Source organism: Anopheles maculipalpis, chromosome 2RL (assembly GCF_943734695.1).
Source record: "Anopheles maculipalpis chromosome 2RL, idAnoMacuDA_375_x, whole genome shotgun sequence".
NCBI lineage: Eukaryota > Metazoa > Arthropoda > Insecta > Diptera > Culicidae > Anopheles > Anopheles maculipalpis.
Genome location: NC_064871.1, coordinates 77,464,598 through 77,492,408, shown reverse-complemented (window position 1 = coordinate 77,492,408; position 27,811 = coordinate 77,464,598). Strand labels below are relative to the sequence as shown.

The 27,811-nt window shown below is 44.0% G+C and overlaps 11 protein-coding genes across 12 annotated transcripts in view; 4 read left to right on the top strand and 7 right to left on the bottom strand.

Annotated features, from left to right (window-relative positions):
• The window catches only part of LOC126568615 (uncharacterized), a 383,782-nt gene that overhangs the window by 95,337 nt on the left and 260,634 nt on the right, over positions 1–27,811 (bottom strand). The window lies entirely within an intron of this gene.
• The window catches only part of LOC126568415 (apolipoprotein D-like), a 177,361-nt gene that overhangs the window by 46,037 nt on the left and 103,513 nt on the right, over positions 1–27,811 (top strand). The gene's annotated exons all lie outside the window — the stretch shown is intronic.
• The window catches only part of LOC126568493 (protein TEX261), a 231,306-nt gene that overhangs the window by 153,383 nt on the left and 50,112 nt on the right, over positions 1–27,811 (bottom strand). The gene's annotated exons all lie outside the window — the stretch shown is intronic.
• The window catches only part of LOC126568292 (uncharacterized), a 308,783-nt gene that overhangs the window by 271,296 nt on the left and 9,676 nt on the right, over positions 1–27,811 (top strand). The window lies entirely within an intron of this gene.
• On the top strand, positions 2,378–7,340 carry LOC126567822 (ubiquitin-protein ligase E3C). Its single transcript, XM_050224130.1, has 9 exons — positions 2,378–2,712; positions 2,790–2,927; positions 3,905–4,535; positions 4,599–5,066; positions 5,169–5,963; positions 6,104–6,248; positions 6,322–6,543; positions 6,613–6,703; positions 6,766–7,340. Exons 1-9 carry the CDS (start codon positions 2,380–2,382, stop codon positions 7,318–7,320), a joined length of 3,378 nt encoding a protein of 1,125 aa, XP_050080087.1. The 5' UTR covers positions 2,378–2,379; the 3' UTR covers positions 7,321–7,340.
• LOC126568644 (DNA-directed RNA polymerases I, II, and III subunit RPABC4) lies at positions 7,655–8,086 on the bottom strand. Its single transcript, XM_050225157.1, has 3 exons — positions 7,965–8,086; positions 7,796–7,888; positions 7,655–7,724 (listed from the first exon to the last, which is right to left on the bottom strand). Exons 1-3 carry the CDS (start codon positions 8,023–8,025, stop codon positions 7,702–7,704), a joined length of 177 nt encoding a protein of 58 aa, XP_050081114.1. The 5' UTR covers positions 8,026–8,086; the 3' UTR covers positions 7,655–7,701.
• Positions 9,125–11,140, bottom strand: LOC126568087 (leucine-rich repeat-containing protein 47-like). Its single transcript, XM_050224504.1, has 3 exons — positions 10,661–11,140; positions 10,460–10,595; positions 9,125–10,179 (listed from the first exon to the last, which is right to left on the bottom strand). The coding sequence occupies exons 1-3, from the start codon at positions 11,138–11,140 to the stop codon at positions 9,125–9,127; spliced, it is 1,671 nt and encodes a 556-aa protein (XP_050080461.1).
• On the top strand, positions 11,662–13,701 carry LOC126568012 (large subunit GTPase 1 homolog). The gene is made up of 3 exons (XM_050224409.1): positions 11,662–11,806; positions 11,875–13,386; positions 13,454–13,701. The coding sequence occupies exons 1-3, from the start codon at positions 11,714–11,716 to the stop codon at positions 13,691–13,693; spliced, it is 1,845 nt and encodes a 614-aa protein (XP_050080366.1). The 5' UTR covers positions 11,662–11,713; the 3' UTR covers positions 13,694–13,701.
• LOC126568496 (RNA polymerase II subunit A C-terminal domain phosphatase SSU72) lies at positions 14,397–16,487 on the bottom strand. The gene is made up of 4 exons (XM_050224985.1): positions 16,251–16,487; positions 15,013–15,142; positions 14,811–14,939; positions 14,397–14,498 (listed from the first exon to the last, which is right to left on the bottom strand). Exons 1-4 carry the CDS (start codon positions 16,481–16,483, stop codon positions 14,397–14,399), a joined length of 594 nt encoding a protein of 197 aa, XP_050080942.1. The 5' UTR covers positions 16,484–16,487.
• Positions 16,884–18,433, bottom strand: LOC126568316 (putative odorant receptor 92a). The gene is made up of 6 exons (XM_050224775.1): positions 18,130–18,433; positions 17,552–18,005; positions 17,381–17,483; positions 17,221–17,319; positions 17,001–17,156; positions 16,884–16,934 (listed from the first exon to the last, which is right to left on the bottom strand). Exons 1-6 carry the CDS (start codon positions 18,431–18,433, stop codon positions 16,884–16,886), a joined length of 1,167 nt encoding a protein of 388 aa, XP_050080732.1.
• Positions 20,431–22,240, bottom strand: LOC126568271 (odorant receptor 49b-like). The gene is made up of 6 exons (XM_050224718.1): positions 21,931–22,240; positions 21,406–21,862; positions 21,239–21,341; positions 21,080–21,178; positions 20,859–21,014; positions 20,431–20,481 (listed from the first exon to the last, which is right to left on the bottom strand). The coding sequence occupies exons 1-6, from the start codon at positions 22,232–22,234 to the stop codon at positions 20,431–20,433; spliced, it is 1,170 nt and encodes a 389-aa protein (XP_050080675.1). The 5' UTR covers positions 22,235–22,240.

The window sequence follows — 27,811 nt, the reverse complement described above, 5'->3', positions numbered from 1 at the left end:
AAAATTAGCGCCTAAAAACACGCATATATGCAAAATTTAAGTGGCCATCGTGTTCTTGGAAGAGATATATTTCGGCGAGATTAACTAAGAAGGAGCCGCTTTGGAAAAGTTCGATGAAATCAAGAAGTACTAAAGAAGTGAAAGTATTATTGGTGTGTTTGTGTGTGTACACTTAACACGCAGGACATGAGTTTGTAAAAATCAGTCTGGAAACCAAAATGTCTCTACACACAATTAACACGTTTAGGTTAGGCAAAATATGAACCTTCTTCGTACTTGTTTTCTTTAAACGTTTTTTTTTTTCTTTCGCTTTGAGTTTAATTCTTCTCTCTACTGGAATGCCTTTCACATTGAAGCAAATATTGCAGGGAATACGTATCGTTTAAGAACTTTCCTTCTCACTTTAAAACAAGTTTAGTTTTATTTTTACTTCAAATTACTTTTATTGTGTAATAGAACTCCTATCATCTTAACATAAGTTTCCGGGCATCGATGTTGATGTTTGTTTGAGGCGATCATCAGCACACGTCGGCCAGAGATATGTACATCTACAACCACAATAAGGAACTATGAAGCCAAGCTAATCGTTGGCAAGAGCTATACATGAATTCTACTATGATTATGGTTACGCAAATGTATGTGTAAAACGTCTGAAATAAAAATCAAAATTCACGAAAATTTTATTATTGTGTGTGTGTTTCTAACCTTACCCACCGAAACAAGCCCTAGAACCTTAACTAGTCTAGGCCATTCATCAATACGACAACAGATCGTGTAGAACGTCTCCTGAAATCTCTCAGTGTCAGAAATATGGGTTTGATTTTTCTTCACTTCAATCTTTGAAAGCCCTGGAAAGAGTGTTCCTAAACTTGAAAGTGAAATCTTCGGGGACCGTCTTCTTTGAGTCAATCTTGGAATATCGCAACGGTTTTGACATATTCGTTTTCAGACTCTCGAATGCAGCAAATCCTTTGCAAAGCAGATCGAAACCTTGAAATCGTCCAACATAGTCATAACTTCATCTGTCTTGGTTCTAAAGTTAGCTGACCAACTTACTACCAACCGATCTTACTTGATCTTACCAACCTGGACTTGTTAAAACCAGTGGATCAGCGTATCTGTTGCCAATGTTTTGACACGGCGGACGTTGTCCTGGACAAGCCAATAGAAGTATTTAACCACTGTGCGGGAAAGCACTACTGGTGTGGGAGACCGACATACGTAGGGAAAGCAAGTATTGGGTTGGGGTAAAAGCGCTACATCCGACCAGTGGCGGGTTTAACAGCACGCGGAGTGAGTCGGCCTCGAGGGAGCCTTGAGCTGATAAGGGGTTCCAAGTCAACCAAGAATCTTCTCCCCGTTCTGCAGATTTGATATGATAAGGACCCCAACTTCCACACAGTTTAGGCCCTCCGAGCGGCTAAATCCCCCACTGCAACCGACCATGAGCTAATAAAGTGCTGGGAATCTATTCTACTATTCTATTATGCTAATAAAGTGTTGGGAATGTATTATAACCAGTTTGGCCTACCTTGTATCGGTGTAGAATGCTTCAATTGCTTTATAGGCCAGTAGTTTATTGATAGGGCGGCCATTGTGGGATAAAACATTCCTGGCCCATTCCTGCCGTAGACTAGTAGTTCAAAACCCGATAAAGCTGCAGTATTAAAAAAGAAAAGGCAGCATTATTCCTTCGAAACTTTTCTTCAAATTTTCATATTCCTTCAGGCCTTTTTGTACTGAGATTAAAAATAAAATTACTTAAGATTTTTTTATTTTGTGCTGTTAGTAGCACTCTGCTGCATCACCCTGTGGTGCTCACCGTCGTGTTTTGACAACACACGCTTGACAGCTGGCGAAATAGGATGACGATGCGTGGCTGTGTGTGTACAGCCACGCTCTCTTGCTCGCTCACTCGTCGTAAAACAATGGATAAAATCTACACTGGTGTGATTCGGTGAGCTTCACCTGTCAAAAACAACAGGGAGCAGAAACGGAAGACCAAAAACAAAATTTTCCACTATCCTGCAAGGAAAGCATCCGCTAGCAACCTGTGGCCAAGTCCAGAATACGAAACTCTTCTCCGTCTATCGTCATCGGCAGCAGCATCATCATTTTCTACTTCACCGTGACAAGGTGAAAATCGGGTACTGGAAATCTTTGTTGTGTGTAGAGCTAGAGACAGGGGCGACACAAGGGGCAGCAGTAAGCACAGTACGCGACCAAGTGCGGCAAGGAAACGAAAACAAAGGGAAATTTTGATACTGTTCCAAGTGGGTTCTACGTCGGTAAATATACGACCCGTGATACACCGTGATACCATCCTCCAGTCAGCTGTAGTACGTGTTGTGCTTGTGTATTAGTCATCCGCCACCAGTCATGTTCAGCTTCGACGGAGAATTTCGTCGCCGTCCGCAACAAAATCTTGGCGGTGCTTCACTGAAAACTGACCGTCTGACAACGATCCGGAAGGCACAGCAGGAACGTCAAAAGCGCGAGGAAGCACGTCGTCATCAGTGCGGTGCGATCGTGATACAATCCGCCGTCCGTAGCTTCATACAGCGACAACACACAAAGCAGCGCGAACGGGACAAGTTTGACGAGTACCGGAAGGTGAACGGTACCATACGAAACGGGCAAGATTTGGAGTTTTACAGCAAGCGGATCATCTTCTTCTATCAGCACCGTACCGCCCAGGATGGGGAACGTTTGGTAAGGGAGAGTAGTATTCCGGGTGATCTCCGAATGCAACAAAAGTGGGCTTTAATTTTTTTGTTGTTTTGTTTTAGATCTTTTTGTGTCAGTTTATGATAAAAAATCCTGGCGAAGTGTTTAAGCTGCTCGATCGGGACTCGATCTGGACGTATCGCATCAAACTGCTGCTTGGACTGTGTTTGGGACAAATCTTAGTTCCAGAATGTTCACCGGTAATTATTCATTTATTTATGTTGCGCAAATTGTCTGCCTAAGGCAATACATTTTTTTTGCTAAAAACTTACTTATCCCACTAAACGTAAAAAGGAAGAGAAATCAAGGGAGAAAGTCAAGAAGATTTAAGAGGGAGGAGTGGAGACGAGCACGGAAGGCGACAGGGGAAAGGAAAAAGTCAAATAGGTCTGAGGAGGAGTTAAAGGCACGAAAAACGGCGTGTTACGATAGACAGGAGAGGACAGAAGGGCAAAGACAAAAACATAAAAATTGATAGAGGATATCTGGAAAGGATTGTCGACGGAGTGGAGGAGAAGGGAGGCAATTAAGCCAGACTGGGGGCTCTAAAGGGACAGAGCTGAGCCTGACATCTCCACCCCGACATCAACGTTTAAAAACCGGAGTAATCACCGGGGTTCACTCCGGAGTAATCCGTAGTTAAATCTGTATTAATCCGGAGTAATCTCCGATGTTAACTTCGGATTCATTTCCGGAGTGAATTGTGGAACCAATCACAAGTTACTCATAGTTTCATAGTACAGACAAGATAGTAAAACCAACTCCGGTAACAATGAGGATTACGCATCACTAGCGTGAAGGTCCCCTGAGCCCACTCAACATGAGCCGCAGCTGTGATGATGGTAGGTGACCACCAACAGATGACACCAGACGAGCACCGCATTAGACAAGGCGAGGAGATAGTTTTGGAGGAAAGAAATTTTGATGTCATCAGCATAACAGAGGAAGGTATCAGGATGGAGAATAGTATTCAGATCGTTGACAAAAAGGACAAATAGTAATGGGCTCAACATACTGCCTTGAGGGACACCCAGGAGCCAGGCAAAGAGAGATCTGCAAGGATAGGACGCAACCTTATGCGGTAAACTCTTTCCGTTTTAAAGGCAGACAGCCATTTCCCAACGGATTGACCGTCCCATTCCTTCATGGTCTTCTTATTCCCATTCATCCTTTGCAGACAATACCGATGCGCATGCTGGAGATCTATTCCTCAAACACATACATTGCAAAGCATGTCCCACCGGCCGGTACGGATCACGCCCAGTACATCCAGCAGTATCTCGTCTCCATCTATCGTCATCTCATCGAGCGACGCTATTTCTGCGTTGTGCGGCAACTGATCGAGGAGAAGCTGCCGGCCGTTGATATGGATACAACCACGCTGGCTACCCCGATCGCCGGTGCACTGTTCGATATGTTGCTACGCCCGTTGCAGCTGATCGATGCGGAAGCACGCGATCTGCTAAGCCGACAGATAGTGCAATCGTTCACCTTCAATGTGCTCTCTCCGCACCATCTGTCTGATCAGGTGAAACACTTTGTGCTGCCAGCGTTGGGCGAAAGGAAAGATTTCCCCTACTGGACGTTGGTGCGCTGCATTGCGGATGAGTATCAGGGACAGTTGGATTACCGGAATGCGATCCTGGTCGATCTGACGGACGACACGATGGGCGGAGGATCGACGGGAACGGTGCGTATGGGTGGAACGGCGAAAAAGGCTCGCAAGGATCAATCACAGGACGAGAGGTTACTTTTAACTAGTTCGTTGTTGTATGCGTTTTTAAAGCTCGATGAACGGCACTTGGATGGTAAGGTGATGGAATCCCGCAAGAATTTATCATTTAATTAATGGCGACTTTCGCTTCTTCCAGAAACGTCGAATTCTAAAGAGCACTTCAGTGCCTACCTCAAAGTGGTCGCCTCCATGGTGGACAACATTACCAAACTACCTCGGAAAGCGATCCGTTCGTCCATTAATCGACCACTGGACGATTCAAGTGATTCCGATTCGGATGGCGAGGATGGGCCGTCGCTGAGTCCGCGCGAAGCGACCCTCCTGCACGAGATCATAGGAATGTTAAACGAAAGGCGCCGTGTGTCGTACATTGTGCGAATGATCGATGTTGTGCTGGATGATCCGATGGCGGTGCAGAATTTATGTCAAGTGTGTCATGAGCTTATGACGTACAACCGGATGGCGGTGTACGAGTATAAGCTCCTGTACATGCTTGCTTCGAAACCGCTCATCATACGGGGGCTTTGGTACTCGCTAACGGCGCATACGATGGGCCCCCTGTTTAGCTCCCCAATAGTGCGGCTCTCGAAGGGAATCAACATCTGTAAGTTTAGCTGTTTCTATTTTGAAAACAAAGCACAAATCGAAAACAAAGCAATCAAACAAAATTTAATCCAAATTCTTCCTTCGATCCCATTATTTTCAGCAAAGGAAGATTCCGATCGTATCATTCCGATATTGGCTTCATTTTGTGCTCTGTTCGGTCGACTAATAGCCTCCCTGCACGATGGTGAATTTGTACAGGAAAACGTCCTACCCGGCTCCGTTAGTAGCATCATGCCGTTTAGTATACCGGAACTGATCCCACTTAGCACAACGCTGAAGGAAATATCGCTCGGACTCGTTGAGCTCGCTTTCCCCGAGACACGCTCTAACCTGCACGATTCGTACCGAACGATGATATCCTCCCTCAGTGCGACAGAAGCCCGTGGACTCGGTACAAACAACAAACTACGGTCCGTCGATCGCCATCAAGCATACGAACAAAATCGTCAAATATGGCCCCATCTGTTGAAGGTGTGCGTTTCACTGTTGCGCCAAATACATACACGCGACCTCCGGCGATGCTTCTGCCCCGAGGGACACTGGACGGCTCAGAATCTTAACCTTCCACTGGACAAACCCGCCGATCTACATCTTTCCCGTGGCTCACGGCGTGGTCCCCGGCCCTTTCAACCGATACGGGACTTTACGCGGGAAGACATTGAGGATGGACCACCGCTTTCTACCAAGCAAATCCGTTCGATAACGATCCTGAGGGAGATACCGTTCGTGGTGCCGTTCAACACGCGGGTCGGTGTGTTTCAGGGGCTGGTGTCGGCGGACAAACTGCGGACGCAGGGTGATTTGCAGGGATTCTTGCAAGGACCATCGATTAATATTACGGTGCGGCGGTCACATCTCTACGAGGATGCGTTCGATAAGCTAAGCCCAACAAATGGTGAGTTGTATTCTGTTGTTGGGGTTTTTTAACGGTCCCGGAGCGTGTTTTAGTTATTTGCTGCGGTGCTGATAGCTCTTTACTACTCCTATCGTAATACATTACATACGTATCTCTAATGTTCTTTGAATCCATTTTAGAACCCGACTTAAGGCCCAAGTTTCGCATCGAAATGGTCAACTCGGTTGGGTTGCGTGAGGCCGGCATCGATGGTGGTGGCGTGTTTCGCGAATTTCTATCCGAGCTAATCAAATTGGCGTTCGATCCTCATCGCGGATTCTTTATGTAAGTTCAAGCATGGACAATAATCGCTTTTTTCGATCTCTGCTCGCCAACTAACCGTGGCTCTTTTTTCCAGGATCACAAAGGATAACATGCTCTACCCAAATCCGTGCGTGGGCAAGATTGTGGAGGACTTCCAGCGCCACTACTACTTCATCGGGCGCATTCTCGGGAAAGCATTGTACGAAAATCTTCTAGTAGAGCTTCCGTTGGCCGAGTTTTTCCTCTCGAAACTAGCCGGCAAACATTCGGATGTGGACGTTCACCAGCTAGCCTCACTGGATCCCGTTTTGTACAGGTATATGGTGGGAACGTTTTAGATAGAGAAATATACAATCTTCACTAACCGTTCGACTCCTTTCGGCAGAAATTTAATGTCCCTCAAAGCTTACGAAGGGGACGTGGCTGATTTAGGGTTAGATTTTACTATCGTCTGTGATGCGCTAGGGGAAACAAAGGTAAGAATCTGCACAACATATTAGCAATCGTTGAACAATTCCCTTCCCCGGCCTTTTCACAGGTAGAGGAACTAAAACCGAACGGTGCCAACATCATCGTCAACTCATCCAACCGTATCGAGTACATTCAGCTAATGGCCGACTTCAAGCTGAACCAACAAATCCGGGCACAGTGTGCCGCCTTCCGCCAGGGGTTGGCCAACGTGCTGCCGATCGAGTGGCTGTACATGTTCAGCAACAAGGAGCTGCAGGTGCTAATATCGGGCGCTGAGATACCGGTCGACGTGCACGACCTGCGGCAGCATACCCGCTACGGTGGTGACTTCTCCATCGAACATCACACGATCCAACTGTTCTGGAAGGTGGTGGAACAGTTCGACGATATTCAGAGGCGACTGTTGCTAAAGTTCGTAACGAGCTGTTCGCGACCGCCGCTGCTCGGGTTCAAGGATCTCGATCCACCGTTTTACATACAGAACGCTGGTGATACGGATCGGCTACCCTCGGCAAGCACCTGCATGAATCTGTTAAAGCTGCCAGCATTCGAGGAGGAAGATATCCTACGGGAAAAGCTGCTGTACGCAATTCAGAGTGGTGCTGGGTTTGAGCTGAGTTAAAATATCATCCGGAGCCCTAATGTTTACGGCGGGGGCAACGTTCTTATGAGAGTAGGGATGCATCAACAAAATGTTTAAAACAGGCTACAGAAACCCCCGGTTCCTTTTGAATTTCCATTTCATTTGGTGTGAAGCTAGTATAATGCAGACACGGGCAGTGGAAAACCCAGTTATATGTATGAAAGTACACAGGAAAACAAATACAAAATACGATTCGAAGGAGTGTGTGTGAGGTGAGAAATAGAGCAGAGAAATGTATACAGCAATATTGGTTTATTGTGTTGTTACATGTGTATCCGACCTATTAATAGTAGTAGAATAGTTTGTATGTACGGTTAGTGCATGGGTTTGATTTTATAATCCGGCTACTGGCTGTCCTCTCTATCTGGCATCGAAGACGATAACTGTTTGGAGTGGAAAAAGGGGCTCTTTGTTAGTCTTCCACATCCGTCGCAAAAGCAAACATTCTACTTACGTCGCTTTGTACGCTTCTTGTACATAATACGATAGCCACACTCCCGGCAACGGATCGGATCTCTGGGACGCATTTCATTCTCGTGGTGACATTCTGGAAAAGAACGGGAAACCCGTGTTACAAACACGAATCCTCTTCCGATATCTCAACACAGCGGGCTACGACTTACCACCACACACGTAAATCATTGCCGTTTTCAGTACGGTATCCTTTGAGCTTGGTTCGGACATGATTCGGGCAACTTTGAATGAGATATTTACGTTTTAAAATTGTACAAAATACACGCGAAAATTCCTCGTCCCTTGATACACAGTACACAACGATGCGGTCTCGCGCGTGCAGTACCAAAACAAAGCTACAAACAAAGTGAGCTGTCAGTGAGGCGAGCTGTCATATCTGTCGTACGAGGTGCTGGTTGCTATGTCGACAGGTTGCTGAATAGAAGTCGACGGAGTAGCAACGGCACAAAAAAATTACTTTTGGGGAAGGATTTGAGGATGTCCTTGTAGGAGAAAGGATAGGAAATAATCTACCTAAGGACATCGTTGTAATAAAGGAGTCAGTAAAACAGAATAAAATATAAACTTGTTTCCCTTCGTTGTAGATTCATTTACCAGTTGTTTTAAACAGGTTTAACGCTGCCAAGCTGATTACGTTGGTTAAAATAACAGCTTTGCGGCTTTGGCCGACATCACAATATCTTTTTGTCCTTTTCAGGAACAGGAAAGAACAGGAAATAACCAAGCGGTCATCCAATTTTTTTAATAAATAGACGATACAAGATATTGAAAATAAATCAATAAAATTTATTGACTATAAAGCAATATAAACGTCCAGCCGTTGCCATTGTCTATCGATTCATTCTCTTTCTTGTCATCAAATAGAGGCTCTTTTCTTCTTCTCTGCTATCAAAATTTCTAATTCTATAAAGTCCCAAATTCAACCATTGCAATAGGAGTTTCGAGAAAAAAGGTTTCCGCAGAATACAAAATGACCGGTTGGAAGGCATTCTTGAGCGTATCTGAATCCTCTCTTTTATTGTTTCCAGAGTCCACAGACAACTACTAAGGTGCATTACTTAGAATATTAAATATGATATTAATTTTTCGTCTTTCAAAACACATCATATTCGTTTCATTTCACATTCCAAAATGATCCTTACTACAAATCTCAGACACATCTGTCATACTTTTGCTTCAAAAATTTAAGGAATTCTATCAAGCTTTTCAAATATTCGTATTCAAAAGAAGGAACATTTTTCGTTTTCATTGGAAGTTACCGTCCATCTCTTACAGTTCTTCGTAATAATAATAATCTCGCTTAACCTTTCTAGGCAATTTCAACGAAAATTCGCGCCGATTCGTTCCCCTTCAGATCACCCTTACCGGGGAACACTGAATGAAGCTTACCTTCACCGTCATACAGCTGGACCTGTTCCACCGTAAGCGTAGCGGATCGATTATAGCGAACCTTCGCAATTTCTGGCTCTTTGGTAGCGGCTTTCGATTTTTTCTTCTTGTCGCTCGGTTGACGTGCATCGCCATTAGTTGACAAGGGTGGAACGGTACCTCCGACAACTTCCACCTTCATCAACAGCATATGCTCGAGCAGTGCATTCATAACCCGCAAGCATGGTCCATGACCCACGCTGCTCGTCACCTCCACCAGCATGTCCGTGCAGGTAGGTGAGATTTTCGTCTCCTCACAGTTGGTCAGGGGTGGCAAACTGATGACCTTTTCTTCGTCGCTCAGAAACGCAAACAGTTCCTTGTGTGCCAACAGCGAAATGTACTTGTGCACACCGGAGTACGTGTTCCGTTTTTTTTCCTTTCGCCGCTGGTCCGCCTCGTGGCACAGATCGGCGTAATACTTTTCGGCCGTTACTTTACCCTGTGCCGAGGCACCTAGGGCGGTGATTTCTATTTCCCCCGGTGGAGCTGCATGGTAACGTAGGGAGCCCTTAATTTTAGCTAGATCGTGTGTTGCAATCGTTGCCAGCTCACGGCGGCCACATTCGTTATCGTGTAGAGCGTTTTGGAGTTGGAGAAACTTTTTCATATCCGTCACGGAGAAGTTGCGTACGATGCAAAGCAGAATATATGGACGGTAGGAACGTGCTTCCGGTGTGAACGCTACCTTCGGTGTGCTTTCAGTCGCTTTGTGGACAACGATCTTCAGCTGGATGTCGTCTTCCGGGACAGAGGGTGATGGTTCCTGTGCTCCATTGGATTGATTTTCTTCGCCAGGCGTGGTCTCTTTGGGTGCCACTTTCGGTGGGACATAGCCATTCTTCTCTACATAATCCAGTACCTGTTTGCTGCGGCACTGATCGACCAGCTTTAGGAGACGTTTATCCTTTAGTGGGTTACCTTTGAGGTTAATCTCTAGAGAAAATGTGATGCAAAAACATTGAGAAAAAATATTTATTTATTTATTTATTTACAATTGATTATGACGGTCCATTGAGAAAAAAATATTTGGAACAAATTTTTGTAATGTTTTGAAAAACATTTTTTCGCCTAACCACCTACACAGCCCATAACTTTTGTATGATCTACCCAGGAGTAGATGATTATTTTTCGGTGTATTTTTGGGGAGTAAGTAAGAGTGTATTTTTGGTAATCGAAACGAAGGTTAAATACTACCTTAAAATTTCCTACTTACCTTTCAGCTTCACACATTTGGTTATATATTTTGGAACCTGGACAATTTTATTGTCCGCCACGTTCAGCACTCGCAAGATCTGTTGCTTTGTGAGTTCTTCCGGTAGAGCATCGATGCTATTCTTCTCTAAATTAACCTGGAAAACAGAGATAAAATACAGTTATTTCCTAAGAACAGTAACTTCTTTTACCATGACCTTACCTCCGTCAGATGATGTGTTTCGCCCAAATAAAATTGTGGCACTTCCGTCAGCTCATTCCCGGACAGGTTACAAACACTCAGCTTATCCAACGCACTCAAGTCAACCGTTTGCAGCTGATTGAACGACAGATTAAGTGTCGTCAGCGAGTGCAACTTGGCAAACTCGCTCGGCAAACTGGTCAACCTGTTGCCGGACAGATCCAACACCTTCAACTCGCCCAGCTGTCCGATCGTTGCCGGAAGTTGTGCAATCTTGTTCCGATACAGCAGCAACGACTGGAGATGATTCAAGCTGTCGATGCGTGGTGAAATTTTGTCCAACGCCGTATCACTCACGTCCAGCAGATTTAGTGCGGACAGCTGGTAGATAGCGTCATCCAGTTTGCCGCCGTTTTCCACAATCCGCTTCGATACGTTCGCACCGGTTAGCTTAAGCTCGCGACGATTTTCACTTTTCACTGCGTCCACCTCAGGCCACATGGTTCGTTTTGTTGTGCACGGTTCTAAAGCTGGACGGATTTAAATGCGCTTTTTGTACTCCCGGATAGTTTTGCGAGAATATGCGATGCAGGAAAAAACGTGAATGTGCTTGTTGGTTTGTTTGCGCCTGGCTGCCGATGCAACATGACAGCTGTTTTGGAAAGTGTTGCCAAAAAAGCAGAAAATGACAATTCAGTTAATTATTATTTGTACTGGATGTACCTGTGCTGAAGGGAAAGTAACCTGCTTAAAATTTAAGAAAACTTCCCTTTTTATTACAAACAGCTATTTGGTTGGAAATAAATTTCATACCATATTTTAATTTTCAATTTTTATTCAACACGATTTTTAACGCGATATGGCAACACTCTTAGCAGCTGTCATTCGTCTGTTTTCCTTTCAGCCCATGTGCTGAACGTGTTCAGTTCAATCGCTTTGCCAGCGAAAACAGTGCGAAAATCATTAAAATATTCCAGTTTTTGCCGTGGAAAGCAGTGAAAAAGCTGCATTCTTACTGCATGAAGCTGCTGTGGTGGAGATTCGAGTGATATTCAGAGGTTTAAAGAATATAAAATGGGCAAAAAGAAGGCGAACCAACTGGGCCGATCACTGATCAAAGATCGGTTTGGTCATGGTAATCGCAAAACAGTGGCCGACGGTAGCATGGTAAGCATACAATTTCACTGTTTTACTATTATGCACCTCCTTTTCTTACACCCGTCCCTACATTCCAGCTACACACAACCGAAGTACAGGATGGGTACGATTGGGGCCGCCTCAACCTACAGTCCGTTACGGAAGAGTCTTCCTTCCAGGAGTTTCTCCGCACGGCCGAACTAGCCGGTACGGAGTTTCAGGCCGAAAAGCTTAACATCACGTACGTGAATCCCAAATCGAAGGTCGGTCTGCTAACCACAAACGAGCGTGTGGAAATCATTAAGAAGCAGGTCGACATGAAAGATTTGCTGAAAATTCCGCGCCGTCCCCGGTGGACAAAGGAGACGACGGCGGAAGAGCTACTGCTGGCCGAAAATACTGCCTTTCTCGAGTGGCGACGTGGATTGGTAGCGTTGCAAGAGCAGGAAGGTATGCTGATGACACCGTTCGAGAAGAATCTCGACTTTTGGCGCCAGCTGTGGCGTGTCGTTGAGCGGAGCGATATTGTGGTGCAGATTGTGGATGCCCGTAATCCGTTGCTCTTCCGGACGGAGGATTTGGAACGATACGTGAAGGAGGTGGACCCGAACAAGATGAACATGATACTGATTAACAAGTCGGATTTTTTAACGGCCGAACAGCGTGTACATTGGGCTAAATATTTCGACGAGCAAGGCATCCGGGTGGCATTCTATTCGGCCGTGCTAGCTGCGGAGGAAGCGAAAAAAGAGCAAGAGAAGGCTGAAGCTGATCGAGAGGAGCATGAACTTGAAGACGAGGAAGAACGAGAGGTAAAGGAGCGCTTGGGAGAGTTGAAACTGTCCGTAGATAGAGCGGAAAAGACGTTGGAAAAGATTGAAGAAAAGATTGAAGATTTAACACGCGAAGAGGGCACACAGGAAGGAAACACCAAGAATAGCTCAAAACTGCTCACCAATGCGGAATTGATTGCGCTCTTCAAAAGTCTTCACCGTGCGGAACGTGTCACGAAGGGCATCGTCACGGTTGGGCTGGTCGGTTACCCGAACGTAGGCAAAAGCAGTACTATTAACGCCGTATTCCTCGAGAAAAAGGTCTCCGTTTCGGCAACGCCGGGTAAAACGAAACATTTCCAAACGCTGTACGTCGACAGCGAGCTAATGTTTTGCGACTGTCCCGGACTGGTAATGCCGAGCTTCTGCATCACGAAAGCGGACATGATACTGAACGGCATTTTACCGATCGATCAGATGCGCGATCACGTACCGCCGGTGAATCTGCTGTGCACGCTCATTCCACGCCATATACTCGAGGACACGTACGGTATTATGATTTCGAAACCGCTCGAAGGCGAAGATCCTAACCGACCGCCACATTCCGAGGATTTGCTGCTGGCATTCGCGTACAATCGAGGCTTTATGACTGCCAATGGGCAGCCGGATCAGTCGCGCGGTTCACGGTACGTGCTGAAGGATTACGTTAATGGGAAGCTGCTCCACTGTTACGCACCGCCCGGTATTGCACAGGAAGAGTTTCACCGGTTTCCGGCCCGTAAGAAGGAAGAGATTGACATCAAATTGTTGCCACCAAGGCAGCAGCGTGCAATGAAGGTAAGGTTTTTTTTTGCAAGGAAAATCAGTCAAACAGCTTAAATAATACTTTCTTTTCCATTTTAAGATGAATTTGAACAAATCCAGCACCGACGTAGACGATCAGTTTTTCAAGGAGCGTGCGATGCACGGTTTCGTAAGAGGGCGTAGCGATTTCCCGAACGTACGGCCGATGGGTCCGCAGGGTACGGCGGAAACGCTCACCACGACGGACGGTGTGCTTGTGGCCGGTAAACCGTGGAAGCATCAGAAGCGGGAAAAGCGCGAAAAACTCCGTCGCAAGTACGTTCATTTGGATCAACATTAAGAGGATTATTTTAAGGAGGATTTAAATGGGAAGATAAAAATAAATCTTTCGTTGTACTACATGGTTGTTCGCGTCGTAATTTGTATGCACAGTGAAATAAAAATATGTATATCAAACTACGTCCTGGTAATCGTTGATGTTCTTTGTGTTTGTTCTGCGCCTTTAACGTATGCATTAAAAAATAGACTAACTAATAAATGGCGATATTTGTAATTAATCAACACATGCGGTGTTGACCTTACGCCAAAACCAATGAATAACTGTTCCACATAATTTAAATTTTCTTACTTCATGGCGGCTTTACTGCGGTCAACTGGTAGAAAATTTTGTAAATTGTTTAGATCTCCCAACAAAACCATTTACCAGAAAGTTGTAAAAAATTAAAATTAAAAATATTGTTCTTTTATCATCTTTTGTTTTTCTGTACCCAATATAAACAATTTCTCCAATCGTATAGTATGTGGAAATAGTTAAAATAGAAAAAAAGAGTTACAATTATACAGATAATCATTTGTTATAGATTTGGAACAAACCTAAAAGACATTGAATATACGAATTCACACAGGTAATACGGTTATAAGCCGTACTAGTAGTAGACAAAAGTACTTTGACGAATTGAGGCTTTTATGCTAGAAATTTGAGGAGGTCAGCAGGAAAGGCCGGAACACGTCCGAGGTTTATGGTTGTTCATTGCTTTCTTTTTTCAATAGAACTGAACGCAGTGGAGAACACTTCGCTGGCATTTGTTCTCGAAATCATGCAGCAGCTCGTCGATGTCGTTGTCTAGGTCTTCACTTTGAGCCATCTGGAAGTGGAGAAAGAGAGTAGTAAAGGGATGGTATAGAAAGTTGAACAACAAATGTAAAAAAAGACCCCGGGACAAACAGATTAAGCTGGAGAAAACTTTCAAACGGCAAAAACTTGGGCCATTTTAACACACACACACACGGTCCATTCAATCTACATTTAATGAGCAAATGCTTTACAAAGAAATAAAATAACAAACTGAATAAATCCAACAGACATTCTTCACCACAGTTGTGTGCTTTATTTTTGTATGCTTTTTACACACAGAAAATTGAAAATGTGTACTTCTTACACCTTCGTTCTTACTTACCATCGTTATCAGATCACAGATGAGAAACGCACCGACCGTCGCTTCCTCGTGGTTGTCCTGTATGTCTATGTTAATTACGTGCACCGGTAGATTGTAGCTAGGCGTTTTTGATTCCATAAATTCTATCACCTGCAAAATTTAAGAGAAAACATACGTGTCAATCGGACCTTCTGTTCCGCTGCTTCTCGCATTCATCCCATACCTGATCGTAAACTCGCTCCTCGCACGTTACCAACACGTCGAACCGTTCCGTGCAGAGCTGAAACTTTTCGGGGCAAGATTTTATCCTTCTGTTGCGGTCCAGCATGTGTAGCAGACCGTTTTGTGTATAGCTGTGGTTGTTTAAGGTTGGTTAAGTTAAGGAAAATAGTTTTTGTGGTTGAAACTCAGTAATTTGAAGCATATTTTAAAGAAAATGAGCATTGGTAGAAAGTATAAATTAATAAGAGATTTTAAAGCAAATTGGATCATCTTTTAGGATCTCAAAGCTCATACAAATTTCAGTCAACTTATTTGTCACTCAACTTGAAATTACTGATCACAGATTAGTCGGCAATTTTGTAGCGTGAAATAGTAGTCAATTTAAAAAAAAAGTTTTTAAATAAGCTTAGTAATCATCAAGAAAGTCATTTTTTTCTGACTTGATACACAGGAATTGGGTTCTAGGCAGGTTGCAGGAACCTTTCCGGTCTTGTTAAAAAACAACCAATTATTGGTTCTGGAAGCTATCAGCAGGCAAGGCCTATAGCTACAAGTAGCAGAATTTTACAAAAGTAAATTTGATTTTGCGTTCATTAATGCTATTGACTCATATCTTTACCACTGATTTCTATACTGAAGACCTGACTGGCCGTAATTAAACGTTTTCTAGAGGATATCTATTTGCAATGTGATTAATTTTCCATGGTCCAATGCAAAATACTTAAAAATTACAATAGAATAGATTGCTGACCAAGTAATCTGAATGGGAAGTTACGGTAGCCGTTACCCGATGGGATTTGATACCGATTCTACATATCTTCTCTACAACAGCTGTTTAAAGATAGGTAAATCCTCGTTTAAAGTCGTATTAATTCGATCCGGTGTTACAGAAGAAATACATTTTTTGTGTGAGAGAATGCGGAGGCTACAATGCGGAGGCTGCGGAATTACTTCGGTGCTGACAGCGATTTCGGTTTTGATTCCGCAGTGGTCTCTGGAGTTGAATCCGAAGTTAATATCGGAGATTATCCCGGACATGATTGCTCCATGCGATAGAAAAACAAAAACATCAACGAATCCTAAATGTTTCACCAACCAGAATCGTTGATGCACCTGGATACCGTACCCCAGAAAGTGAAATAAACCCCCACCCCCCCTCCCTCCCATTGTTTTTGAAACCCAAGAAATTACGCTCCAGTTTTCAAAACTGTTTGAGTAGAGCCAAATAAAAAAGGATACTATTGCTTATCTTTCGCAGCCAAATCATTGTATATGTCGTCGTACGAGGTGCCAAACTCGTAAACATTCGGCCTATCCGCCGCCGTACCGGGAAGCTTCACCTTATCGCCCGTACCGAACGATCGTACCTTGAACCGCTTCTTGGCCAAAAATCCGTGTGCTTCCATCGAACGGTTCATGTTGGACGAACAGATTACGGCTATCGAGAGTGGGCTAACGTACGATTGGCTCATGATGTTCTTCCTTCGCTATTTTGTTTGTTTACTATATTGCAACGTGTTTGTGGGCCCTTTTTTTCGCTGACGTTTGTCCTTTTGGTGGACTCGTTTCTAGCCTAAAATGAAAATAACACTGTAGAAATGTTATTGAATGTTATTAGATATGTTATTGCCTTATTGCATGCAATTCACTTTACGAACAGATATACAAGCCCAAGTTATAACGCTTAAAAAGATGTCGTGACCTATCCGGTGTGGTTTGCTAAAAATTGCAACAATAATAATAAACTGACAGCTGCTGTCAAATGGGGAGAAGTGTCAAACAAATCCAATGTCACTTTATTAAGCAGGGGCTTTGAAAAGCAGAGGTGTTCCCAAATGCGGTGCTTCTGTTACTGCGTTTGATAACTTTTCTCTAAAATTGTTCCTTCAGCACCACGTAGAACGAGTAGGACATCTTCAGCATCTAGCAGAGATGAATTAAGGTTAGTGTTTACTACATATTTCGGAGTTCTCCACATAGTATGCTTACTTTGCCGAACTGAGCAACGTTTACGAAACGGAACTTTCCCGCCGTAACTCCGAGCGGTTTCTGGGACCGTTGCAGCAGCAAACGAAGCTTCCGGCGCATCGAGACGGAGAACTTGTACCAATCACTATCGTAAACGGCCAGTGCCACATTATAACTCTGAGGGAAAAGGCATTAGAATTGAGCAATTAGTAATAAGGCTACTCTAGGGGATTGAAGGTACCTCCGTGGTTAGATCTGTTCCGAAGTAGCAATAGCCATATGTTTCCACCGTCACCAAAATAATTTGTACACACACGTTGGCCACCGTGGAACTAAGTCCCTGTTTTGGTTAGGAAAACAATTAGGAAACTGCATTGTAATGGAACAAAGTTACACCCTACCGTCACAGCGATGTAAAGAATGAGACTGCACCAGATCATAGTACACTGGATAAACTGTACGAAAAACACCCAGCGGAATGTAGTTTCTAGCAAAAAGACACAGCTGCCAGAATTTGGTAGTGGGGTTTTAATAAATTTGATGAACGGATATTACACAAAGTACGCTCTTACTCGAGTGCTCGTTGATGCATTGAAATGATCTTATCTAGCTCTTTTTCCACTTCGTCTTGCTCTGCTCTAGCGAGACACTGGATCCTCAGGGCGACTAGCTTCAACATCGCCGAACAGTACTTCACATTGCTGAAAATGGTTAACAGCTTCGTGCCACCAGTAAATCCAAGCGTATAGATCGTTGGCCACATAATAGCCGCATAGAAAGTGTAGTGAACGATCGAAGTACGGATATGGAGAAAGTAAAGTTCCTCCTCAAGATGAAGCACGTGTTCAACCGGTTCCGAGCTGTTGCTGGAAGCCTTGTACGCAGAATACGTCGTCCAAACAGGCATGAACCAGAAGAAGGTGGCCATCGAGAAGTGACAGCAGCAGTAGATTTTAGATGTACGATCCATTCGCCGGTTCACTGCGATCAAGTACTGTCCCAACTCGGTCGGTAGATCTTGCAGCACTGGAAGAGCCACATCAGGATAGAAAAGGCCACACACACACACACACACACACACACACACACACACACACACACACACACACACACACACACACACGTAATCTTGTACACTATTAAGACCCACCCAGCGTGGCCAGATCCTGCAGTTGATGAACCAACTTCTCATAGTTATCCCGCTGGAAGGAAAACATCAGCATACCAAAGAAAGCGTTCGATTCAAACATCAGCTCGGCCGTGCCTCGAACCGCAATCTCCAGATCGGGATAGCCAAACAGGACCTTCGGCAGGACTACCATGAGACAGAAGTAGACAAAAATCAAGTAAAATCTGTATCGCTGAGACCGATCACCCCATAACCCGGCTATGGTTTGGATACGGAGCAGAAAGGGCATCACTGCCCGTTCGTCTTTCAATCTCGGGAGCACCATCTGTCCGTACTTACACGATCCGGAAATTGCAATGAGAGATACACACTGGGAAATCTTGAGTTTTTATTAACGCCACCGAGTGCAAAATGCAGCCGTCTGATATCCGGCTTGTACTATGCTAATTGATTCTTGGATCAATTTTACCGTTCAAGGAGGGTATTTGTTTGCTTGATAACAATCGCAATTGATACTGATACATTAGGGATGGCGCGGTGGGGGGGAGGGGGGGGAAGGTTGTGGGTAACGTATGACTATAAAAAATGAGCAACCTTCCTGCTGCTTGATGGGCTAATTAGTATCGATATGAGCTTTTTATGTACGACACAAGCACCAGCGTTCTATATATCCCTCCCCATCTTGATCTGGTCCTTCAAAACAACATACGCCGAATAGGAAAGGTTCACGATTCTACCAAATTCCTCCAGATTAACGCGAAAAAACTTGCCCACCGTAATGGCGGCCGGTTTTTGCGCCTGCCTCAGCATAGTCAGTATATCGCACCGATGCTTTCTTGGGTAATTGTACCACCGTTTGGCGTAGATTGCACGTTCCAATCGTTCCTGCTGCGTTGCAAGTCGCGATCCTAACCAGCTGTATAGGAATATTTCCGATGTGGCTAGCAGAAACATCACGATCACGGTACCAGTTTTAAAGGAGATGCCCTGCGGAAAGTTGGAACAATTTTCGTTATTTAATTATGCACGTCTTGAAGATCGGAACTTACGGTGTTGGTGAGGTATACAAGGGAGATGCTCCAATTTAAACCACAACCTATCCACTGCAGTAGAAACATCAGTCGCAGTGTCCTGTCGAGCAGGTGTATGGATTTCAGTAAGCTGACGTGCATCATCACGACATAGGACAGTGTGTGCGAGTTCCGTCCGGAGGGTTTGAATTCGGGCAACTGTTCTATCGCATTTGCGGTTAGCTTTGTAAACAGTGTGCAGTAGGCAATGCTGGTGGAAATGGTTATTACTTTTATGTTACATATTGCACCACATAAAGCAACGGCTGGGAGCATGATCAGCACGAAGATCACATAATCCTTAAAGATGGTACGATTTTCGAGCCAATAGAATTTCACCTCCAAATGCTGCACCAATCGCACCGGTTCGGTAGAGTTGATCGGATAAAAGTAGTACCAATAGATGGACGGAAGCGGTGCAATCCAGTAAAAGAGAGCAATAAAACCCATGCATGTCGTATGCACTTTTGCAAAGGTGTACGCACGATAGTTAAACCGTGCGAGGGTATGTTTTAATTTGTATGATAGTGAATTTGCTACAAGAACGAGACTCAGCTGTGATTTTGTTTCAATCAAAAAACACTTTCAAGCAAATATTACCCAACTTCGCAAGAAACTTCAACTCCTGGATGAACATCCGGAAGCTGGTAACTTCAATGGCAAAAAACAAACCACCAACAAATACGTTGCAATTGAACAGCAGTTCCACACCGTTTCTTACAAACTGATGCACGTCCGTACTTCCACCGAACAGTTCCGGTATGACGATGAATGTGATATAAAACAGGATAATACTTGCGAGTCGAAGTTTTGGCAAGAGTCCCGTCCTATCCAAACCGATCAGATGTAGCAAATTAACCACGAAGGACATAACCGTTTCGGGTGAGGAAAATTTTTGGAACTTTTCAAACTGCATACTTGCATGCTGGAGAATGGGAACTAAAAGGTAGCCACGAAGTACCTCTATACTACGTCAAAAACGAATGCTAAAAACTTGCCTTTGGCACTAGTGAATTTCTTTTGAATAGCAATTGTTGCAAAAAGCAGGATGCATTACAGTTAATATTCATGATTATCATCAAAAGAACCGGTGATTATAGTACTCCTTTTCTAGCTTTAATCTATCGATTTTTTGCACCCTTTGCCCCCGTGGGCCTATTACATATAATTGCTATTGAATTGCACATCGTTTCCATACCGTTGTCTGGCGGGCCAATCAATAGCGTAAGGGTTTTTTTTTGCTGCTGCTTCTTTAAAACTGATCCTTCAGCACGATATAGAACGAATAGGACGTTTTTGCCATCTGCAATAAAAACAGGCTCATGACTGTAAGGTTTATTAAGCTCAATGTCGAGTAGTAATGGGCACCCGGAATCGGAACTACCTAGTTCAAATTCCGTACCTGGAATCTTTCCGAATTCTGGTTCCGTAATTAAATCCCGAAATGATTCCGGAATGAATACCAGAACCGATTACTGAACCAATGCAAGAACCGATTCCGGAAAAAAATTCTGTAACCGATTTGGGAATCAATTCCATATCAGGTTACGATTCGTGGAACTAATTTCGACTCCCTTTCATAGAATTTACTCCAAGCTTACTCCGGGGTTCAAATCCCATCCGGCTTTGGAATCGATTCCGACCAAAACTGCCCATCACAACTGTTGAGCTGTTACTCACATTCCCGAACTGTTCAATGTCTACGAAGCAAAACTTCCCAGCAGAGATACCGACCGGCTTTTGGGCACGCTGCAACACCATCCGAAGCTTTCGCTGAATGGAAACTGATCGTTGATACCAGTAGCAATCGTACGCTGCTCGAGCTACACTTAGGCTCTGTCGGGAAAGAACAAACTAGTACACTATTATAAGGAAGTAACATTTTTATGGAGAACGATTACCTCTGATGTTAGATCACTTCCGAAGTAGCAGAATCCGTATGTTTCCACCGTTAGTAGAATGAACAGTACACCAACGTTGGCCGCTTTAGTGCTGAGACCCTAAAGAAAAAAAGCAACTTTCAAACAAGAAGATTTTGTCCGTGATATCGTTCCACCTACCGTTACGGCAACGTACAGGACCAAACTACACCAGATCATCACGCACTGTATGAACTGTCCAAGAAAAACCCAACGGAATATTATTTCCAACAGTTCGACACACCTGGAAGGCACAAAGGAGGAAACCTTTAAGATCAATCCATTCGAAGCCGCACTCGCACACTTACTTTAAAGCCTTCTGATGCATTACAATGATTTCGATCAGTTCCTTCTCAGCTTGAGCTTCGTCCAAACGGTCCATAAGTTGAATTCTCATCGCCACCAGTCGCAGTGTCGCTGAACAGTACTTTACATTGCTAAAAATGGTCAGCAGTTTTAAGCCACCGAAATATGCGAGCATAAAGATGGTTGGCAGCATGATCGCTGTGAATATGGAATAATCGAACAAGGACACACGGGTATGGAACCAGTACAGTTCTTCCTCCAGGTGTAGTACATGCTCTACGGGAATGGATTTGTTGCGAGAGCTCAGATACGCCAAGTAGGTGCTAGAGGAAGGAGCTACCCAGTAGAAAATAGCCAAACACAGATGGCTGCAGCAGTAGATTTTTGAAAATTTGTCAATTCGATGATTGATGTGCACGAGATAATCGCCCAATTGTGAAGGGATGTCCTTACGGAAAGCTAGGAAAAGAAAAAAATGTAAAGATTATTACAAACTGATTTTACTGATTGACTCGATGACGGCGAACCTATTTTTGCTATATCCATGTACCGATACACCAGATCATCGTAATCATCTAGCTTCAACGAAAACAGCAGTACCCCAAAAAGTACGTTCCACTCAAATATCAGTTCAGCGGTGCCACGTACAGTTGTCTCCAGATCTGGGTAACCAAAGGCAACTTTTGGGATAACGACAAGAAGGCAGAAGCTCAGGAATGCCAACCGGAACTTGTACCGAAAGCGTCGTTCGCCCCATAGTCCTACGAAACGCTGCAGGCGCAGAAGAAGCGGCATCACGGCGAAAGGATCAGCTAGCTTCGGTAAAACCATCCTCTGTGTGTGTGCGCGCGTGGTGTACGTGCAAGTGAAGGATTAAACCCGATTCTTCGCTTTATGGATGGTAGACATAGTGGCCAAATGTGGCGATATGTTTGCACCGTGCAATCAGCGTAAATTGCGGGTTGAAAATAGTTTTGCACACAAAAACAAACATTCTGTAATGAGGGTAATTTGCAACGACTGTAGGTTCAAGCCATCCATCAATGTTAGTGACGGTGATGACTTCCTATCGCTTATTGCACATTATGGCATTAACTGCTTGACCTTCCATCAACCACCACGGTTGGGCTTTTCACGTCCAAGGGCGACATCAGGGATTAAAAAGTTGAACATGTTAGCAGTGAATAATCAATCTAAAATTTGCGTGTATTTGATCCGAAATCCAAGATTAATGATCCAGGGTCCAATATCCGGGAACTGAGATCGGGATGCAAGATACGGGTAAAGTATTGGTCGATTTTGAAGAACTACTACTTACAGGATTCTTGGGTTTCGCAAGATTCAAGATCCCAGGATCTGAGCTCCGTCGTATTCTTATTATTTTTTTGGTTTTACGACCTTCTAGGTAATGCTGGGTATCCTATTAGACTCGTTGATACTACGGAGAGGTAGGCTTTTTTTATTTCAAACGGTCGGGTCGGGTCGGGTTACTCTACGTAGTTCTTGCTCGGAGCGATCTCGGTGGGACGTATAGGTTCTTGCTCGGAGCGATCTCGGCGGGACGTATAGCTTAAGGCCAGTCGATCCGATTGTCTCGGAGTCCCGCAACAAACAGACTCTGGGCGTTACAATTTCGCTAATTTAGCGAGATGCGCCCCTTGAGCACAGCGTCCGACGTCGACATCTACCCTGCAGAAGTGCGAACCAGGTAATTTCATGCTTGATGGATTCCATCCTGATCAGCGGACGAGCTGAAGGGGACATATTCCAAAACCAATCGCACCAAAGAACAATAAAGCATAGGAAAGCAACGTGCTCTACTTGGTCGTGAAAGCTGATCAACTTCTCGTCAAGGACCACTCCTAAGTGTCTGACTTTCTCGCAAACGTAATGACAATTGAAGATCATTCTTAGAGCACCAGGACTGGAACATAAATAACTACTTACTGGATCAAGGATCGGGTAACCTATATCCGGATTTCGGCTGTACATAAACGTTTATTTTGACTGAACTTAAAGAAAATACTTACTGGAGCCGATATCCAAATTCCAAGATTCGGGGTCAATTATCTGTAGCATCCACGCGGCAATCCATTAGAAGAAACAGCCGACAACAGCCAGAGTTGAAACAACTCTGGGGCTAGGAAACAGGTATAAATAGCGGAAAATAGTGAGGCGAGAGGCAGAAGGTTTTGGCAAGCCACAGGATCAACAACGGCAACAATAAAAGAAGTCCAACTCCACTTCATTGGTGACCCCGACGTGATCGTACGTGTTCGCAGAGGAGCTGCCGTTTGAGGATCACGAATCAGCGAGCAAAAGGGAAACAGAAAAAACCAAAGACAGGCGGCAAAAACAGTTCTTTTCAGAACTTGAGCTACTTTATACGCTACTCAGAGTTCTTTTTAGAATTCAAGCTTCCTTTTGATCATTGTCCTTCCCGTCTTGGTTATCATCACCCTCTGGAGACGTTTCAACGGAGACAGCATCGTTCCAGAATATCACCCGGTTGCCAACCTTCTCAGTCCGCGGCCAAGTCAAACACGTGAAGTTTCGTGACGCAACGTGAAAATTTTTGTCGTTCGGTGGACGCGTGTGAAGTGTGAACGTGTAGAAATTTTGTGTAGTGTGTGGACATTTTCAAAGAGTGTAGTGAGAAAGTTCCTGCGCAAAAGTGAGCTACTAAACACGACGCGCGTGTGCAAGTAAAGACGTATCTAGCATACGGACAACGCTCATCTCCCACACTCCAGATCGACGTCTTATCCCAGTGTCGTCACTCACACCTTGGGACGCTTGATTCGCACAGCACCACACCGTCTACCTGCCATACCTGCTACACCGTCAGCAAGTAATCGGGACGTAAGTTCTTTCGATGCTAAGAACCCCGATAAAAACCATGGCGACAACCAACGACGAAAATCAGCCCACGCAAACCTTCCCGCTACTCGATGGTTATGATGAAGCAACCATCACCACGCCGCCGATGACGCCACTACCAAGAGAGAGAAGTTCCGTCGTCCAGCCACAGACTAGCCGCGATGTCATCAGTTCGGTCAAACTGCCGCCATTTTGGACCAGCTCGCCAAATACCTGGTTCATACAGGCGGAGGCTCAGTTTGAGAACGCCGGAACGAAATCAGAGCGCACCAAATACGCTCATCTGCTGACTGCGATGTCGCCTGAAATACTCGAAAAAGTGATCGACATCGTCCAAAATCCTCCGACCAACAATCGCTACACCTTCTTGAAGGACGCTTTGCTGCAACGCCTGTCGATCAGCGAAGAACAACGGATCTCCAAGCTGCTGTACAACGCCGAGATGGGAGATAGCAGCCCTTCAGATTTTCATCGACGACTGATGCAGCTGGCCGGAGCTACCGAATTCTCAGATAAGTTGGTTTTTCGTTTATGGTTAGGGCGTTTACCGAAATCAATAGAAATTGCTATTATTTCCATGGCTAAAACTAACATTGCGGAAATATTACCCATTGCTGATAAAATATGGGAAGCGTCGAAGGGAGCATCGGTTAGTGCGTGTGCCTTAAAGCCAGGTCGGAATGAAATCTCGGAGCTTAGAAGTGAATTGTCAGAACTAAAAAACCTTGTTAAGCAAATGCATGTCTCACGCGATCGCGATCGATCAGTTCCACGTAAAGAATTCCGTAAGCGTAGTCTCTCGCGAGGAAGAATGCAAATGAAAGGGAAAAAGTTTTTTTGTTGGTATCATAACAAATATGGTAGTGCGGCAACGAAATGTGTTAAGCCTTGCAGTTTTGTAGCCAATATGGCTGACAAGAAACGAATAAATTCCACGGATACCGAATCTGTTGGAGAATTCCCATATTCATGCCGACTTTTTCTTCATGATGAAGTTTCTAAACTCACTTTTCTCATAGACAGTGGTGCCGATGTATCAGTGATTCCCAATTCAGTTTTCGGAGTATTAACAAAGTCTAGTGATATTTTGGTTGCAGCAAACGGAACTCCTATTCCAACGTTTGGAGTAAAGTTTCTAAATGTCTCACTTGGATTGCGACGATCTTTTCCTCATTCTTTTGTGCTTGCTGCAGTAAACCATCCAATAATAGGAGCAGATTTTCTTAAGCGATATGGTTTATTGGTCGATCTACGCAACAAACGATTGGTGGATCCACTTACCAATCTCTCCACAAAAGCAAGTATAGCAAAGGTTGATACACCATCGCCCAAATTATTTGCTTTTAACGATGTGTTTACAGGTTTGTTGAAGGAGTTTCCTTCGCTATTGGACTCCCCGGATTTCAACAAACCAATTAACCATCAAGTGGTGCATCACATTCATACCAAGGGAACACTTCCTATCTCAAAACCCAGGAGACTTGACCCAGTTAGGCATAAGGCTGCCCTCGCTGAATTTCAGCATATGCTGGAACTGGGCATCTGCCGTCCTTCTTCATCGCCAGTGTCATCACCTTTACATATGGTTGCTAAAACCAATAGTGATTGGAGACCATGTGGGGACTATCGTCAGTTGAACGCGGTTACTATCCCTGACCGATACCCAATCCCACATATCCAAAATTTTGCGATGAATCTGCATAATTGTTCACACTTTACCAAACTAGACATTATAAAGGCATATCATTTGATTCCTGTTGCCCCGGAAGATGTGTATAAAACCGCGATAACCACACCTTTTGGTCTTTTTGAATTCCTAAGAATGCCTTTTGGTCTTAGGAATGCTGGACCCACTTTTCAACGTTTCGTTAATTCAATTTTTCAAGATTTGGACTATGTTTTCGTTTACATCGACGACATTTTAATAGGAAGCACTTCTCAAGAGGAACACATTACACATGTGAGGGAAGTCCTGAAAAGGTTGGCGAAGAACGATGTTAAACTTAAACATTCCAAATGTGTATTCGGAGTACCCCAGCTCGAATTTTTAGGGCATCATATTGATGGCAAGGGTATTACCCCAACCAAGGATAAAGTTGAAGCAATCAATACTTTTCCTCAGCCAAAATCATTAAAGCAGCTACAACGTTTTGTGGGAATGGTGAATTACTACCATCGGTTTATTCCACGAATCGCCGAAATAATGAAACCGTTGCACAAACACATTGCCATCCACACCAAGTTAAAGTCAATCGCTTGGGATTGGTCTCCGGAATGCGAAATAGCTTTTCAAAAATTGAAATCTAGTATTGCTCAGGCCACTTTACTCAAACATCCAAATAATAATGCTAACTACAACATAACTACGGATGCTTCAAACATAGCAGTCGGAGCTGTGTTGCAACAAGACAATAATGGTACTTGGGAACCGTTAGCTTTCTTTTCTAAACAACTGTCGGAGGCTGAACAGAAATACTCCACTTTTGATAGAGAGTTATTAGCGATTTATTTAGCCATCAAACACTTTCGATACTTCATCGAGGGTAGAGATTTCTTTATCCTAACAGATCATAAGCCTCTCACTTCAGCTATTCACTCTAAAGCAGATAAAACTCCCAGGCAATACAGACATTTGGATTATATTTCACAATTCACGTCCGATATTCGCTATATTAAAGGGGAAAGTAACGTTGTAGCGGATACATTATCACGGATTGGGGAAAATTGTGAAATTGGCAGACTAGATTACAATTCCCTAGCTGTAAGTCAAAAGACTGACCCGGAATTAGAAAAGCTTTTAAAAAATCAAGCTCCAACATCAAAATACAAAATCGATAAATTAAACATAAACAATCAAGAGATATATTTTGAGATGTCAACCGGAAATAATCGCCCTTACATTCCAGAGCATTTTAGATTTTCACTGTTCAGGGAACAACATAACATATCTCATCCCGGAATCCGAGCGACTAGAAAGCTTATATCTTCAAAATATTTTTGGCCCAGTATGAACAAAAATGTTAATGAATGGACCAAAGCTTGTGATAGTTGTCAGAAAGCTAAAATCAATCGGCATACGCACACACCTTTGTCTCGTTTTGACCTTCCATCAGGTAGATTCGATCACATACATATCGATATAGTTGGGCCGCTTCCACTTTCCGATAATATGGCGTACATATTAACCATAATTGATAGGTATACTAGATGGCCGGAAGCGTTTCCCATGTCCGATATAACAGCTGAGACAGTAGCTAAAACGTTAGTACAACATTACATATCCCGATTTGGATGTCCCGTAAACATTACTACAGATAGAGGTAGGCAGTTTCAGTCCAAACTATTCGCGGAATTAGCTAAGTTGCTGGGTAGTCATCATATATCTACTACGGCGTATCATCCACAGGCAAATGGATTAGTAGAACGTTTTCACAGACAATTAAAAGGTTCATTGATGGCAAATGACACCTCTGAACGCTGGACTGAGAAGTTACCCTTAGTACTATTAGGAATACGAATATCGTACAA